A 16,961-nucleotide genomic window follows, 5' to 3' on the forward strand; every position below is an offset into this window, starting at 1 on the left:
TGCTACAAGCTAAAAGATACATATCAGCCACTAAAAACCAGCAGAACAATGGCAGGTAGGGTAGGATCTTTCTGGGATTTTAATTTCATAGGTCACACTTGAACTGTGTGATTTAATTTCTTCTTTAATCTGACTTCTTCTTAAAAGATAAAAGGTTATTAAAATACATAAAAAAGTTTTGAAACCTTTCTCTTCCATATACAAAAAGGGGAAAGTAGTGGCAGCTTTGACTTCTGGGTTGGTCATGCAGAGATGTGTCTCCTTAGAGGTCCGAAGGCCTCGGGGAAGGTTCCAGGCAGTGTTTGCTTTATTCAGAGGTGTGCTCCAGCCCCTCAGTGGGAAGTGGCCCTTGCAATGGGCTTTTCTGAGGGAGTGCCTTGTGAAAAGGGAAGTCTCCTAAATCAATTTCTCGCTGTAGTCCTAAACCAAGACGTTCTCCAGTGCTGATCTGTCCCACTTCTCAGACCAAGATGCATAGGTACCCAGGGTTTAACAAGCATTAAAATTGAGGTAAGTTTTGAAAAAAATAATGTAAATGGTACATTTGACTCTTCAGCTACCAAGAGATTTAAACTTTATTTGACCTATATTGCTTATTTCATCATTCATCGATCAATTTCTACATTTTTTACTATAAAATACGGGATAGGGGTGGGGAGTGTTGAAAACCTGACAACCTTTAATTAAGTCTAAGTTTTAGGTAATCTTAATCAGGCAAACAGTCACAGTGATTCCCTTCATCTAAAACTGTGCATTAGAACAATGAATAAAAGATTTCATTGTTTAATTGTTGAATTTACTTTCCAAATATGGCATAATACAATTTTCAAGACCACCTGAAATTGTCTTTTTTTGAAAATTTTACAATTTATTTTTCAAAGAAAACATATTTATATAAAAACTATTTCTTAAAAAATTAACTTTTACATTTAGGAAGATCTAATAATCAGCCCCAGAAACTTTTCAAAAATAGCTTTATTCAAACACACATATAATGCAGATTTAAAATTTAATAGTTTCATGTTCTGCCACTTGAACTAACAGCTCTTAAGTTTTATGAAACTTGTTTTAGCTATTTTAATTTTCCTTTCTCTGTCTGCTTCCCAAATTCAGCAGGTGGGTTTTGTACAAACAGCCTCTGCAGCTGCAGTGGTGGATCAGCTGGCAGCTCCTGTCAGTTCTATTCCCTTTCTCTTACTCCAGCAATGCACTACTGTACACCAGACATTGCTGGGCATCATATTAGCTGTAGCTGAAGCTCAGAAGTAAAAGAGATGGAACAAATTTAAAAAAAAAGGTAAAATACATATAGTATTTTTTTTAAAGCCCCATTTTTGACAGGACATGGCTTGAAAAGAATTTGGGGTTTCCTGTTTGTTTGTTTTTTTGCATTATTGTTGTTTTTCTAGAAGATTTAGATTGTTGAGATAATTTCTGTCCCACTAGATTAACTGGACTGTCTGCAGTTTTGGCTAGTTTTGGCATATTTGGCTAGTATGCATTTTTTCAGAGACAAAAGAGCCAGACAATATTATTAGAAAAAAATTGTCAGGCAATGAATTTTATTTTGCACATCATGGACTGATTTCAGCACCATATGCTAACTCAAACCTCTTTGTAACACAGGATGAGGAGCACAAAGTCCTGTCTGCATATGTCTGAGAAGAAATGTTCTGCCTTTCAACTCATCTATGTTGGCATAAATGAAAATACTTGTTCTTTGACAAGTTGTGAATCAAAAGCTTTTTTTATATGGACAGGTTTTGTTCCCTCCTGGTCACTTTGGGTGCAATTATGCTGCAGCGCTTTCACTTTACTGTTTTTTGTGGACTAATTAATTGTATATAAACATAAGAAATACCCTGTGGGGTCAGCCCAGCTGTTCTTCTGCCGTTCTGCCTGCAGCAGTGAGAACAGGAGAGGTTACTCAGAAATAATCCCCAACTCTGGCCACCTCCTGCAGCCCATTCCATAAGCATTCCCCCAGCACCTAGAGCTGCTGAATTAGGGCTGTGAGCTTGTGCATGCACCTCTAATAGTTTTTCTGGTAGCTTTCCATGTACCTGTTTTCCACGCCTGTCCCTGGCGCTGTTTGCAGCCTGCTCTCCCGGTCCAGCCTCGCAGCGCCGGTGGGACAAGGTGCCTGTGTTCACTGCACACTGAGGGCAGAGGCGCCTCTTAGTCCTGCACTAAAGGCACTCCTGGGAGCAGCTCACCTTGGGGAAACAGCACTGCTCTCACCTGAAATGCCTTTCTTTGACTCAGGTTGGTTGGCTTTTTTCTAAGTTTTTTCAGACCTTAAAAGTCTTGATTGTCTGCCCCTGTGTGTCCTGTCTCAAACCATAAATGCATTTATATTGCTGCACAAATTATGTCTATTTTTGTTTCCAACACCAACAGTTGTTGCTACTGTAAGATTTATTTTGTTCCTTTTCCTGTTCCACATCCCCTTTTGACGTGTGTTTTTTAAAAAAAATCATGTTAATATAAACCACAGGTATTTTAATTTGCGTAGTGTTTTCCATCCTCATTTTCCATTTCTGCTAATTTAAATAAAGTACTTACATGTTCCTGGGACTGTTTTTGATTTCTCCATTCCATGGAGAGGGATGAGCCACTATGTGTTGAATAGTAAACCATCAAAATTTCCTTGTTTTTATTTTATATTTTTCCTGACTTTTTCCTCTTACCACACACCATACTGTTCTAGAAGCACAATTAATGGCACAGCTCACCCCTTCCCTCTCCAGACAATTAGAATTTTTTGAATTGGCTTCTTACCTGGGCACACCAAGGAGGAGAATTCACTCTTTTTTGTCTGGCCATGTGCATAGTGTGACTGGCACAGTAGAGCTGCTGCTGGTGCTACAGCTGAGATCACTCCAGAATGAACAGAATGGGGAAACCTCTGCCTCACAGCTTTCTGTTATGGTTTTTTCACAGCCCTTCATAAACAAGGGCAGAATTCCTTAAGTGGTCTCTTTTTCACTGCATTGTGATAAAATAGCATTATAAATTAATCTGTATATGTATGTAATTTTAAGTGTATGTGTATTTCTTTTTTTTCCAGGAAACCTCATTTTAGATTTTCCTCATGTGCTGAACATTCACACATTTTCCTCTACGTGACCAGTGCCACTTATTAGTCAACGTATTGTGAACCTTTTGATATGGCTCCAGGTGCTGATCCCTGGACACAATATGTCTAAGAATTTAAAAGTTAAAACTGTCAGAGCCAAGATAAGCCAGTGAGTGAAAGTCTCTGAACATGGAGGCATATGAACACAGAGAGTATCAAATGTTGTTTTACATTAAAGCAACCTCTGAAGGAGACCCTTCAGAGAAATAACAATGCTGTCTTGCTAAAACCAACTTTGATCAGTCTGAATCTGTTTGCTCACTGAATTACAAATTTAGCAAACACCTGAAATTCTCTTGCTGATACTTTTTCAAATGGCAGGATTAATCTCTAATGGTTCATATCCTCCTAAACCAGTAACACAAGTCGCAGTCTAGAAATGACAGCTCTCTGTGGTCACAAGAGGCCAGATAACACACACAAGGAGAGCTGCTGGGCTTAAATCTAGTCATGGTTATGTCAGGTGGGCCCAGCCTAAACTCTTGCAGTGTCAGCAGTGTCATATCTGTGCTGCTGGCTTGCAATCAAAGCTGTGCTGTCACTCAGGACCAGTGCTCTAGGGCACACGTTCTCTCTGGCCCTGGCCCCCAGTCAAAGAGTGGGCTCAGTACAAACATCCTGGCAACAGCAGACACCAGTCAACAAGAACTGTCAAAGAAATGCCATTTCATATTTACTTTTTGTACTTTAGACACCTTTTAAGCATCTAGGTGACCCTTTCCTAATATTTCACAGGTGCAAAATGAAAACAGCATGTTCTAACTACTTTTTCAACCAAGCTTGGAACTAAAGAGTCTCCAGTTCCTTCAGACCTGTGGCCCAAAACATTTGCTATGGCATGGGTGACAGTCATTCATGTCCTGCTGATATTGAGCTTTTTCCAACATAAGAAACTGTTTTCCACAGTCCTGGCAAGTGGAAAAGAAGACGTAAAGGGTAAGTAGCCTATTAACAGTTCATCCTATGCTAACCTTCCCAGATCTCTAATCTGAACTTGTCAAGGCACTTTCTACGGCCCATAGGGAGAAACAGAGACCTGCAGTAGGGGAGGTGTCCAAGACAGGCAAAAGTGAATCAATTAATTTTGAGAGCTGCAAAGAGCAGCATGATTCCCATTGCTGAAAGTCATATTCAGCAAAGCTCAGAAATTCCTGCTCCACACAAGAGCAGAGGTCCTGACAGAGCTACTGGGCATGCAAGCCTTGCTGAGAGACAATTCCTTAGTGTACACAGTGGGTGATCCTCTCTCTATGTAATTACAGATGCACTTAGGCTGCATAATGTTATGTGGGCCACCAAGGATGATTCAAGAGTCATTTTGTCCTGGAACAACAACCTGACAAAAGAAGAAACCAAGAAATACACCGTGAACTATATTTTGAGTTATAAGTTCTTCAATACCACTAAGGAGAGGAAAGTAAGTTCTTCAGAGGTTGCACATAGTGTAAAGTGAAATAATATATTGTATTATTCAGTAGATGAGTTTGCATAATTTCCCTTTCAATACTTAGAACTGTCTACCTTCATGGAGTTTCTTCCTCCTCCTAGGAAAGACTGCAGGAGAAGGAAAAGATAATACATCTTCAATTACACTCTGGTTTTAATGCTAAAGTTAAGACACAACTTTTTGCAAAAGAAACAGAAGACATAATTAAGGAGAGTGACTGGACAGAACTTACTTACAAGGCACCTCCAGGTCAGCTATTTCCTGCTTGTTGTTAGGACATCCAAGCATTTATGATAATTTCCTGTCTTGGAGAATTTCTGAAATCTCATTATTATATTCTGCTACTTTTTTTTTTTTTGGAAAAGACATGTTAAGAATATGGTTCATAATACCTTGAGATATTGCAGAATTATTTCCTTTATTAGATGTGTTCAGATTCAGAAAACTCCAGCTCTGCTGAGCAAGATGTCAGTATGACCCAAATTCTCTTTTCATTTTCCCTAGGAACTCATGTATCATAAAGATTGCCTTCTGTATCATATGATTTCAGCAATTCTTAAAAGATCAGAGATTTTAATTTATTTTGAAGTGGGTTAGTAAGGCTTTGGTGTCAGTAGTAAATATGCATCCCAATTTTCACAGTCTACAAAGCAAAAAGACCTATTTTTTCATGCTTCTAGAAATAAGCCAATATAATGGGTTTGTAAAGGCAACCATCATGTTGTTATTAGGAAACCAATGTACAATCAACATGACTCTTTCTTTTTACCATTTCTTTGTTGCAGTTTACATTCAGAATCTTTCATGCATCATATATAACATTTCCTTTTTCAATTGCACCTGGCACATCAAAGCAGAAGCTCCCGAAGATATCCAGATCTTTACCTCATACAGGTAAAGGATGTTTAGCAAAATAAGTATGAAACCATGATTTTGGACCTAAGTCTTGGATTTAAAAAAACCTTCTATTTCCTTCTCACAGACATGTAGGAAAGGTTTTTGCATGCCAGCAATACATAAAAAATGCAAGGAAGAAAAATATTGGATGCTATATGAAAGAAATACATTTCCAACCATCAAGGAAAATAAATTTAAACATAACTGTGAGAAATTTGAGAAATAGTTCAAGAATACTGTCTTATTTCAAAGCTTTCACACCTCAGAAAATAGGTAAGTATTGTCTATTACTGTATATTATGAAAATTTTATTTATTGGTTACTTCATGAAAAGCAAAAAAGGTGTGACATAGTCATAATATTAATTCCAACTATTTAGGCGTTCATCTTAGTGTGAATGTTGCACAAAGATTAAACAAAATGGATTAGGGATGTAGACTTTTTAATTTTTTTTTCTGATTTAAAAACCTTGTTTATCTATAATTTTAATTAAAAGATAAGATAGGCTAATGTGAGGAAACTATTTATAACCATTATACCCTTGTTTCTACAGTTTTTTCTTTTCTATCCTTTTTTGATAGTGCTGAGCAAGTGTGATTAAGAAAAAAGAACATAAATAGTCACAAGTCTCACTTATAACCTGAATTTAAGAATATGAATGTTCTCAAACATTAGTAGAATTTTTATTTATTTTTTAAGTTAAAAATATCTTGGCAGTTATTTTTAATTATCAACAGTTTTGAATGATCATATAAAATTACTTTTCTTAACTTCTCTGGTAAGTTTGAATTAATCTCATGGGTAAGAAATTCACCTGAAATTTAGCAAAGATTGCAGATTCAAATGCCTTTTAAGTCTTTAACATGTTGATTGTCTTCCAGACCTGTAACCTGGGAATTAGTCATAGCTCAAGGGATCATAAAAATATAATTTAAAACTCTAAATATTTATTCTGAGTTAGATCTTATCTAACCTTTTCTAAGACATTAAAATTATTTGCTTTACCTAAAGCATTACACTGCAATCAGAGGCAACTATAATCTGATATATGACAAAAGGAAGAAATGAAATTGCTGCCTATGCTTGACATCCTTACAGAGGGGAGAGTGGTCTGGCAGCAGTATTTTAGAGACTAAAACCTCTGCTTCTTCCTCTTGTCATGGCTCATGTCTCTTCAGGGCTCATGGTGTGCCCCCACCCTCGAAGGCTGCTGGAGCAGCTGCAGGGACCCGTCCTGCTGCCACTCACCCTCTCTGGCTTCTCTCACAGTGCAGCCCTGCCATCCCCAGACCTCACTGACCCCGTCTGCAGAAACTTGCCAGGCACTTCTGCCTCTGCTGGCAGGGATTTTTCAGAAAACTCCAGCTGGAGATCTTCCTTTCATAGAAATGCAGCAGCAGCTGAGAAGGACTGAGGATGCCTGGGTACTGAGCACACACTCAGCAGCAGTGTTTTAACACTTGCCATGCTAAAAAATAACTATAGGCTTGCTTATATGAGTCCAGATATAAGCTGAATATATATATGAGTCCAGATATAAGCTGAATATATATATATGAGCTGAAATCCTGGGGCCTCAAATGTCCAACACTGTACTTCCTCCATAGCAAGTGCTTGCTTGCTCCTCTGTAGGAGAGAGAAAGAGAGATATTTCTTAAGCATCTGCAGAAATCTTCACATATTGAATCTGACAATTCTCTGGGCAACAGGCTGTTGTGGGAAATTGTGGATGCCCCATCCCTGGAAGTGTTCAAGGACATGTTCAATGGAGGTTTGAGCAACCTGCTCTAATGGGAGGTGGCCCTGCCCATGCAGGGGATTTGGAACTAGGTGATCCTTAAGGCCCCTTAAAACCCAAACCCTTTTAAGATTGTATGAAGACTTTATAAGTGTCCCCACTGCAACGCCTCTCTGAGAGAAGAAATTCCATTTTTTAAAAGTACTAATACCAGGACTGAGGGTAGACAAAACACATGTATCCTACACGACATGGAGCCAGTAGCAGACTCAAGGTCTCCTCTACACCAACACTGACTCTGGAGAGGGCCTTCTTCTCCTTCCCTCTTTCTGCCTTTCCTAGAAAGATACATGGGAAACCCCAACTACGTCTCTTTATTTTGAGGTACTTACTGAACAGCAATTTCAAAGAAAATGTGTCACTCACTAGAATGTTTTTGAGTGTGGCAAACTCCAAAACACTCAGCTGTGTATTTTAAGGACTGATGTATTTTCATTTGTTTTACATCTGTTTAAATACAAGAAAGAGCATGAGGTACAGAAGGTCTCTCTGCACTCTTTTATTTTTCAGAGAAGCTGAACCCGCCAATCAACGTCTCAGTTTCCCTCGAAAACAAAAGTATTAAAATTCATTGGAAACCTCCACCTACTATTGGTTCAGCAAGGAAAAAGTGTTTTTTGTACCAGGTGAAAATAACAGATCATAAGGTAATCAGCTTCCCTGGTAGTACACTTAGTTTGTACAACATAACTTCCACAAAAACAAGACATCCCTCAAACTTAACAGAATTTAATCTCAAACAAACTTGAAAGAAATCCCTTTGTCTTTAATAAATAATACAACTTGTCTTTCTGATAAAAATGAAAAATCAATATATTTTATGAAATCTTTCAGAGTCAGGCTTGCATTGAATGAAGTTGAAGGTTTTGTCTTCTATATTAAATTTGAATCGTACATTATTATCACATAGACTGTATTGACTTTTTTTGTTATAGAAAAAGAATATTGTCTCAAAGTTAGGAAAGATTGTCAAGTACCATGGAAAACAAGATTAGAACTTGAAATTCTGTTTAAGTCTGAAATCAACAAGCCAAAACTCGGTAATAAGGAAAATCCTATGATTAGGAAATTCAGGTCAAATATGTCAACACAAAATAAGGAATTAAAATATAGGAGTCATCACAGAAGAAAGAAGGCCTGTGGATTGCATTGACCCACAAACTGAGTCAATCATTCTGTGTTAGGCAAAGGTCAAATGTTATTTAAGTGTATATGACCAGCATGTCACATGTAAGATGCAGGTTGTGACTAACTTGCCCATTTAGATGCTGAGTTTCCCCTGAAGTTTCATATTGTGCTTTGGGTGCCACAAAATATTAATAGACACCAGAACTGGAAAAGCCTTAAAGGGAACAGAAAGAACTGACATGGTGCACAGAGTCAAATCCACACCACATCAGCCAGTATGAAGAGAACAAATCGTGCTTTCCTAACACCAAGGAAGCAAAGATTCCATGTTTCTCCATGTATGAGATTCATACTTTCTACTTCTTTGCAGTCTTTTAACATCACTTTTAACTTCTACAAGCAAGAGTTTTCTCTCTTTCTTATTACTTCTAAAATTTCCAACATTGTTTATTTATAGAAGTTTGCTTCAATATTTAAAAGTGGTTAGGGATTATTTAAAGATCCATCTTCTTTAAATTCCACCACTCCATGTTTGGGCTTGATCTTTTGAAGTGATGTTCTTTTTTTTTTTCATAGGCACAATTAAAGATATTTCAGGATAGCCACAAAAACAATGGATATCCTTCAGGTGAAAAATGAAAGATTTTATTCTAACAGAGAAGCAAGTGTAGCGGACTACCCACACCAAAATCTTGAAACTTGCAGTTCCATAGTTACAGTGTTCATCCTATATGTGGTGTGATAAAAATTGAAAGGGGAATCAGTGTTTTCAAATTCCTAATGTCCTGACATAAATGATACCTCCTCGCATCTTGTCAATTCCAGTCTCTTTTCATGTTCAGTTCTGAGTTTTAACACACATCAGATGAGAGTCAATTGTATCTAGACATAAGAACTTGTTCTGAAAATCTCTTTCTACTAGTTAGAGATGTAAATAGTAGTATTTGACATCCCTAGTTTACATCTGTTTGAACTGCAATGCAAAATATTTTAAAACAATCCCCCAAACCTCTCTTGATAGATTGCAAATGTCACTGCAGAGAACTATAAGTATCCATTTCATAAGCCAGCAAAAAGATGTGCAGCACAAGTGAGGGTAAAGAAAGAGATTTGCATAGCAAACAAGATCTGGAGTGAATGGAGCGAACCAGTGTTTATTCATGATGGTAAGTTATGTACTTGCTACTCATTGCTGTTTTCATGAGCTATGTTATTGCCATTCAGGATATTTACTTCATTATTGCCTCTCTTTTGCTCCAGGCTGGTATTGGGGCATAACTGTACCTGGGGGTCCATGGCAAGGCTCACACAGCTCTGCTGTAGGGAACCAGAGTCCTTAGTCTGAGCTCTAATTCCCTGCTTCTTACAGAACTGCTGTCCTGACTCTTGACAGCCTTTAGGAAAGAATAATGGTCAGCAGCTGACTAGGTCCTTACACCATCATCCCTCCACCCTGTTGCCTTGCCCTGCAAAGGACAGCCCACACATCTCTAAAAATACTTTCAACTGGAGTTAGTAAGCCAAGAAATCCACAAAAGTCCTACCATTCATCAAACCATATAGTCTTTAAGGACTAAGTCCAAAATGTCACTTATTACACTGGTGGAATAATTTCTTATCTGACAGAGATAGGAAATGGTTTAGCTCTTATTTAAATTTATGTGCTCTGGCCCCAGCATCTCACTTGAGCACAAAGTAAACAAGAGCATTGCAAAAGCAAAGTAAACAAAAGTACTACAATACTTTTCCTTCAACCTCTATAAAGAAAACCCCTAACACTGGTGTGCTTTCCATGATGAGAAAAATGTCTCCACATGCAGAAGCTTTCTCCATCAGCTTAGGCAGAGGGGAAGCATTACAGTGGTTTGAGGCTGTATTTATAGAGAAAAACTTGTGTGTCAGCATGCAAAAAAAAGCACAGTACTATGGGTAGTAAAACAAAACAAGGTGAGTGTCATTATTTAATAAAACAGACTGTATTTTGGAATAGGTCCTATTGATCTTTGAGCTTCAAATCCCTATTTATCTGAGGACAGGAAATGCCAGGTGAGATGTTATATTTTTGCACATGTGGTGCAGCAGTTTCCCTCCTTCCTACTCAGGAAGAATCAGTGGTTTTTATAAATTAATATATGGAGTTATTCCATTGGAGGGTCAGGTGCTCAGCCAAATCTCTTTACATACTTCCTTTCATGCTGAGACAAATTTTTCTGTCCACTTTACTTTGGATTCTGTGGATATTATTCTATCTGCTTCTAATTGGAAGCATGTATAAATGGACACTATGCAAGTAACCTGAATAAAAACCATCCATTCAATATTTTTTTAATGTGTCAATTTTTCTGGAGTTACAGGATCTCTTTCTACTGAAATTCTTGAAGAAGCATAGCATGACCTGCTTTCTGTTTGCTTCTCCTTGACATTCCACTGTTTCATCTAGGAAATCTGCAACATTTCTTTAAGAATGCATTTTAAAAAGGCATTTTAGCCTTAATTAAAAAAAAAAAAAGCTGAAGCATCAAAATGAAATAACATAATTCAAAACATAACTAAAATATTTGTTCTGAAATGTTCCTTTGACATGAAAAGAATTTGCTAATTTTCTCATGAGGAAAACATTAATTCTCCTTTGGAATTAGCATATGCCCTCAAAAAAAATCTTCACAATTTAACCTGAACTGAGCTGTTTACTATAAAAACCTTCTGCTAAAAAAAGAAATGTTTAATCAGCTTTATTCATATGTAGAAACTTGAAATAATTGGTCTAATTTTTAGAGCTGATGAGCATTCACAGATCACTTTGAAGTTTGTAGTAATTCAGAAGTGTTCTGCATTTTTGCAAACCAAGCCACTAGTTTTGGTTTCAAAGTTCTGTTATTTCTGTCAAACTTAAATCATTTGCATCTGAAAAAAAACAAACCCACCATGAAATGGTCTACCCAAAAGAATTTATGTGCTTCTTTTTCTTGCTGCTCTCCAAAATGCAAGAAGTAAGAAAGCAGGAGAAGCAAACCCCTTTGTGGTTCAGCTGATGATAAGAACAGGACTTCCTCTTCTCCTGGGTGTGTGCACAATGTAGGGTTAGCAAAATGATGCAGAGAAATTACCACAAACTCAAAAAAATTCTACTACACAGTCCAGAGGTGGTTCAGAATAAGTTTTCCGAGCCCTCATCTCAGACAGCAAGAGGAAAGTAACTTCCTTTTCATCTTAAAGTGAATAAAGAGTAGTTTTGTACTTTAAAGAAGATAAGACATGTTCTTATAAGTTCTACCCACAAGTTTCTGAGTTTTTTTCTTGGTTTCATATGAAATTTGTGGAAATAAATGGGTTCAAACTCAGAACTTTTATTCTTTTATACTTTTATTTTTAATCTAGATTGATCCTAACACCACTGGTTAACTGGCCTCAGACTATGAATATTTTAAGAGCTGTCCTTGTCTGTTTTTCTTCAAAATACTTAGTTAAAACTGGTCCAAACTATTTGTGGTTCTGAAGCTAGATATTAAACAAGAAATAAAATTTCCCAGAAAATATTTCTGAGTCAACCAAATACATTGCTATTTTGGGTATTTTGGAGGAAGAAATGCAAGGTGCAGAGTAGTAGTATTTGTTGAACAATATAAATATGTAGTGATGCCATTTCTTTAGGACTATGCCAAGCAGGGTTAAAAGGGTAAGTATAATAGAAACCAAATGCTGCTTCCTGAATCAAAAAGAATATTTTGCTTGACAAAATGTTTTTATTTTTATCTTGCCTTAAATCAGTTACAGCTGTGAAGTGGTGAGGAGGCAGAAGAGGGGGACCCATGGTGTGTGGAGATGGGAGCAGCAGCAGAGGTACCAAGAGCAGATGGACAGAGGGTTTCATATCCAGAGGGATCAAGGCTGTGTGGAAATATCCAGTGGCAGGACAGGCCATGCCCAGGATATGAGAGCAGAATTCTAGGAAAAGAAGGGAATGGAATGAAGCAAGAGGAAGTACTGGACAAAGACAGCAGCAAGGCTGAGGGCTAGAAGGAGGAAGGGGAGGAAGGAACAGTGCTGAAGTCAGAAGCCCCTTTCCCCTAAAAAAATCTCCAGGAAATGTTTCTTTAAATCTGTGACAGTTCAGGAATAGAGCAATATTTATGAGTCCATGTGCAATTCATCAATTTATTAACTATTCTAGCCTCTCCCATTTAATTAACGTTACTTTTCCTTTTTTTTTTTATTTTTTCTTTTTTCTTTTTCCTTTTTCTTTTTTTTTTTTTTTTTTTTTTTTTTTTTTTAAGAAAAGACAGTGGATATCCTACTGCTAAGCCTCACATTGTTTTGTTCTCTGGTTTTCCTTGGAGGTCTGCTGATATATGCATGTAGAAGGTAGTGTACATTTTTGATGATTGTATAAATTTCTCGTGGAAGAGGGGTCAGGATGAGAGTAAACCATACAATGGAAACAAGACAGACACAGATTTTCTCAAGAAGCAGTAAATTGCTCCTTTCCAACTATTGTTCTAAAAAACTAGTGCTTGATGTTATGACCTAGTGTAAGACACTGACACCTGTAATTCTTCTCTCTCAGCTCCTACCACAGTCCCCCACAGATCCAGTCTCACACCCTACTCTCTGATGTATTTCTGCCACTATAAATGACATTTTTTAATCTTACTCTGACAGCTGCCTCTCTATCTTCAGTGTGACTCTGCCCCATGCTTTCACAGATTCTGCATCAAGGCCACCTCTATTAATCAGACCAGAGATGAACTGCATGTCATGCTGTCCAATTTCATTTCATAATCCATGGGTGTTATGACAGTAGTTTTTCACTCTAAATGGGAGACTTTGCTAGAAATAAAAGGGGAAGTCAGTCTGGTGGAATGAATTTCCTTGGCTGTACTATTAATACCATTAGTAGAGCAAAGTAGAATAGTGGCCCTGCAGCCCCCAGCAGTTAATGCTGCTAACTCTCTCTATGCCACTGCTTTTCTGCCTGGCAACACAGCTTCCCTATTGGCAGCTGCCTATGGCAGCAAAGGCTTTCTTGAACTGAGAAATAAACTTGTCCAGGATAGGAGGATGACTCAAGATACCTTAGTATTTGGAAGGTGCAGTATGTAAGTGGAGCCTCTATTAAAAGTAAACTTACTATTTAATTAGTGACTAATCATTATTCCTGATTCGTATAAAAGAAATTATCAATTTTTAATTATGGAAAGAGTACATAGGAATAATTTTTTAAGCTACAGACAGAGTAGCATGCCACAAGTTCTCATTTTGCTTGGAAATATTATTTGTGTAGAAATGATAAGTTTTTTAATATGCATCCAGTCCTTTCAAAACTCTTGCAGGTTAGAAACCAGTTAGGCTAAAGAAGAGCTAGTGAAAATGTTGAAAAAAGTGTCTCCAGTGAAAAGAAAGAAAAAAAAAATTTAAATGGCTTTAGAAATAGTAGATGTCTGCCTTGGAACTGGAATATATATTACAAATACATATTATATTAATGTCTTATCTGTTCCTGCAGACAAGAATAGTAGCGTGCCTGTATCACTGTCTTGCAGGTACAGATGCCTGGAAGTTTTAACCACACCTGTTCCACATCCTTCAAACAAAATCAAAACATGGTTAGCAGATGAGACTCACCACCAGGTAGTGTGTCTTGTTTCTCTTTTTTCTCTCACCACACAGACATGCATGACATTACTTGCAATCGGATGGAACAGCACTGCATTTGGAGCAGCATCTAATTAAAACAAAACAAAAAAAAACCCCCAAAAAAACAAAACAAAAAAAAAAAAAAAAAAAAAAAAGAAGAGGGAAAATGTATGTACAGCATTTGTTGTGAGAACAGAATACCTTGTGGGGGTTACAGGACTGATGTCAGTAGACAGGATGGAGCAAATCCTCAGGGGACTAAAATGTCCCGTGTGCTCCAAGGTTTTTCAGCATATCTCCCTCAGTGGGCCAACATTTTAAGGAGTGATCACCCTGAGTCCCTGAGGAATAGTCAGTTATGGGATGTTATACATGTAAGCATGTCAGCCAGCTATCAAGGGGAACTTTTTGTGGCTATCTGCGAGTCATTGGCTCTGCAGCAGCAAATGTGCACATTCTTCTAGCAGGAAGGAGGAGGCTGCACAATGCTTGCAATGTAACCTACCACAGCTGTGCCCCTGCTTCAGGACAAAGCCACAAGCAGAGCTGTTAGCTTTGGAAGAGCTGAGGCACTATGAGCTCGGGTGCTTGCTTATCTCATGCCACATTACAGGTCTTTAGTCAACTTGGCAAAACAAGGACTAAATATGTACAGTATTTGGAGACTGCTGTTAATGGAGCTCCTTAGCTTGCACATTCAGTGTTCCTTATTGCTGTCATTGTGTGACTTGCAAGGAAAAATGTGCTAGTCAGGCAGTAGTTTAGATCTGCCTGTAACTCCAGAAAAGCTGAACAGTGAACTGTGTGCTAGAAGGGACAGTAAGATTGCTTCTTACCTGGTTCTGCAACACATGAGAAGGCACAGGTCATTTCCACCATTATGATTTTTTGGTGGAAAGCACCATTGAAAAAGGAGACTGTAATGAGGATTTTCTCTGATCTGTGTGCTCAAAATATTTGTTCAGAGCCTCAGCAGGATTTCTGTAAATTTTACTCTATCCTGCCATATATCAAAATATCAAGATCTAGTAGAGCATTCAGCAATTTAACTAGTAATTTCCATTGTGTTTCCTTATGCTGCTTTCTTTCCCAGGAGAAAGATGTATGCCTTCCAATATTGTGTTTTGGGGCATTTTTTAATAATATACCTACATCATTGATAGAAATCTCAGTCCAGGAATCATAATTTGAGTTGTGAGACATGAGGAATGGGTTGTTTTGTTTAATCTTATCTTCTCAAAATGAATTTATGGGGAAAATTATGTGCACATTCTATATAATCAAATGACAAATTAAAAGATTGAAGTGTTTTAAACTTGCGCCTGGAGCTCATTCCACAAACCTTGGGCTGGGTCCCAGAGCAGAGTGTGCTCCTCCTCTTCACTGCGCTCATCTCAGAAAAGCTCAAGAGGTCCAGAACTGGCCTGAGGCCTAGTCTCATATTCTCAGGATTCAGAACAATTTCTATGACACTTCTGGTCAATATAATTTGACCAAACTGGATGCTAAAAGTACCATGTTGACCCTGAGCTCAGCTGGTTAAAGAGTATATTTATCACCTCTTCTGTGCTGAAGTCCTTCTCACCCATTTTTACCAGTAATTGTGAGCAAATTAATTGATAATACCCATTGTGGCTATGAATATGGGCTAGCAGAATAAAGAATCATAACCATCAGCTTTATATTCTGTATCTCCCTTTGTGTTAGAACTGTGTAAACTGCTATGTAGAGGTCTTTGTATTCAAAATATAATCACAAAAAACCTATATTTAATGTTACTGACAGTAAAAGAATTTATTTCTGTCCCTTAACTATTACAAACACTGAATAAACCTTTGACAGAAGACTTCAGCACAGCTGGGGAGTTACTGTCTACATGATAGCAACAAATTTCTGAGACAACACTGTGGTCTTTGGATTCAAGTGATTGTTGATGGCACAATGATCATATCAGCCTGGAGAGTGACAAGAAATAAAATTAAGGCTCAGAACAACAAAGTAAATTTGTCTGTGAGTAACTTGTAGATTGAAAGAGTAATTAACATAATCTTTGTATTCCAGTTGCAACAGAGTAAGCAATATATCCTAATCCCAGGTATATGCCAAATAAGTTGAGTGCTTGTAGAAATGCACAGAATTTTGAATACCAGTGAATGTGCACTTTATGCATAATGTAATTTTTATCCAACAGCAACATATGTCAATGCAAATGGAGATGAACTCAGAGGTTACTCTGGGAACAGCAGAAGAGAACAGAGATGAGAACATTCGACCACAGAAATGTTTGAAGGAATTCGTGTTAGAAGACCTATAGAGATGACATGCCTTTTTTATCTGCATGCAAGTGTACTTTCCCATAAGGTGGACAATATTCCAACAGATCAAACAGCTGATATGGGAGTTTGTCTAAGCCAAATAACTTCTGCTCTGACAACATGCAACTCTTAAAATTAGCTTTGGATCACAGACACAAAGCAGTATCTTGTAGTTTGTCTCTAAAAAACTGATCTTCAGACCAGTAAAATTAGAGTATCTCAGAAAACATGAACTAATTTCAAGATACACTTGGGTTAAAATGAAATTAGAGTTAATGTTTCATAACGCTACAATGGCTTCAAAGCACTGTCTGCTAGATCAAGACTTTTTGAAGATTGGCTGTTCATACAAATCTCATACTAGCTATTCAACATCTGATTGAAGTGGTCATGAGAAATGGTGGAAGCAGTAAATGTTTCTGGAAACAGCAAGAGAATCTCACAAGTGATCTCTAAAACTCAAAACAAAACAAAACAAAATATTCCTTTCTGAGTCACTGCACTGTGTAAACACACATCAACCAGAAAGGAGAGATATGTGTGAAGACAAGGTCTTTTAATGCTGTGGACTTTGCAGTTGGTAAAATAAGTAAAGTAAGTAAA

At 37.5% G+C, this 16,961-nt stretch overlaps 1 protein-coding gene across 1 annotated transcript; it reads left to right on the plus strand.

Moving 5' to 3' along the window:
• Positions 1–2,097: 2,097 nt before the first annotated feature.
• LOC131554851 (interleukin-5 receptor subunit alpha-like) lies at positions 2,098–16,357 on the plus strand. Its single transcript, XM_058800440.1, has 11 exons — positions 2,098–2,265; positions 3,875–4,075; positions 4,402–4,556; positions 4,688–4,835; positions 5,372–5,480; positions 5,569–5,756; positions 7,792–7,928; positions 9,431–9,575; positions 12,684–12,771; positions 13,950–14,037; positions 16,235–16,357. Exons 2-11 carry the CDS (start codon positions 3,973–3,975, stop codon positions 16,355–16,357), a joined length of 1,284 nt encoding a protein of 427 aa, XP_058656423.1. The 5' UTR covers positions 2,098–2,265; positions 3,875–3,972.
• Positions 16,358–16,961: the final 604 nt, after the last annotated feature.

This window comes from Ammospiza caudacuta, chromosome 2 (genome assembly GCF_027887145.1).
Source record: "Ammospiza caudacuta isolate bAmmCau1 chromosome 2, bAmmCau1.pri, whole genome shotgun sequence".
NCBI lineage: Eukaryota > Metazoa > Chordata > Aves > Passeriformes > Passerellidae > Ammospiza > Ammospiza caudacuta.

Coding starts and splice junctions, on each gene's coding strand:
- LOC131554851 (XM_058800440.1), top strand. CDS start 3,973: ATGGCATGGGTGACAGTCATTCATGTCCTGCTGATATTGAGCTTTTTC. Junction 4,076..4,401: donor TGGAAAAGAAGACGTAAAGG/GTAAGTAGCCTA, acceptor ATGTAATTACAG/ATGCACTTAGGCTGCATAAT. Junction 7,929..9,430: donor TGAAAATAACAGATCATAAG/GTAATCAGCTTC, acceptor CTCTCTTGATAG/ATTGCAAATGTCACTGCAGA.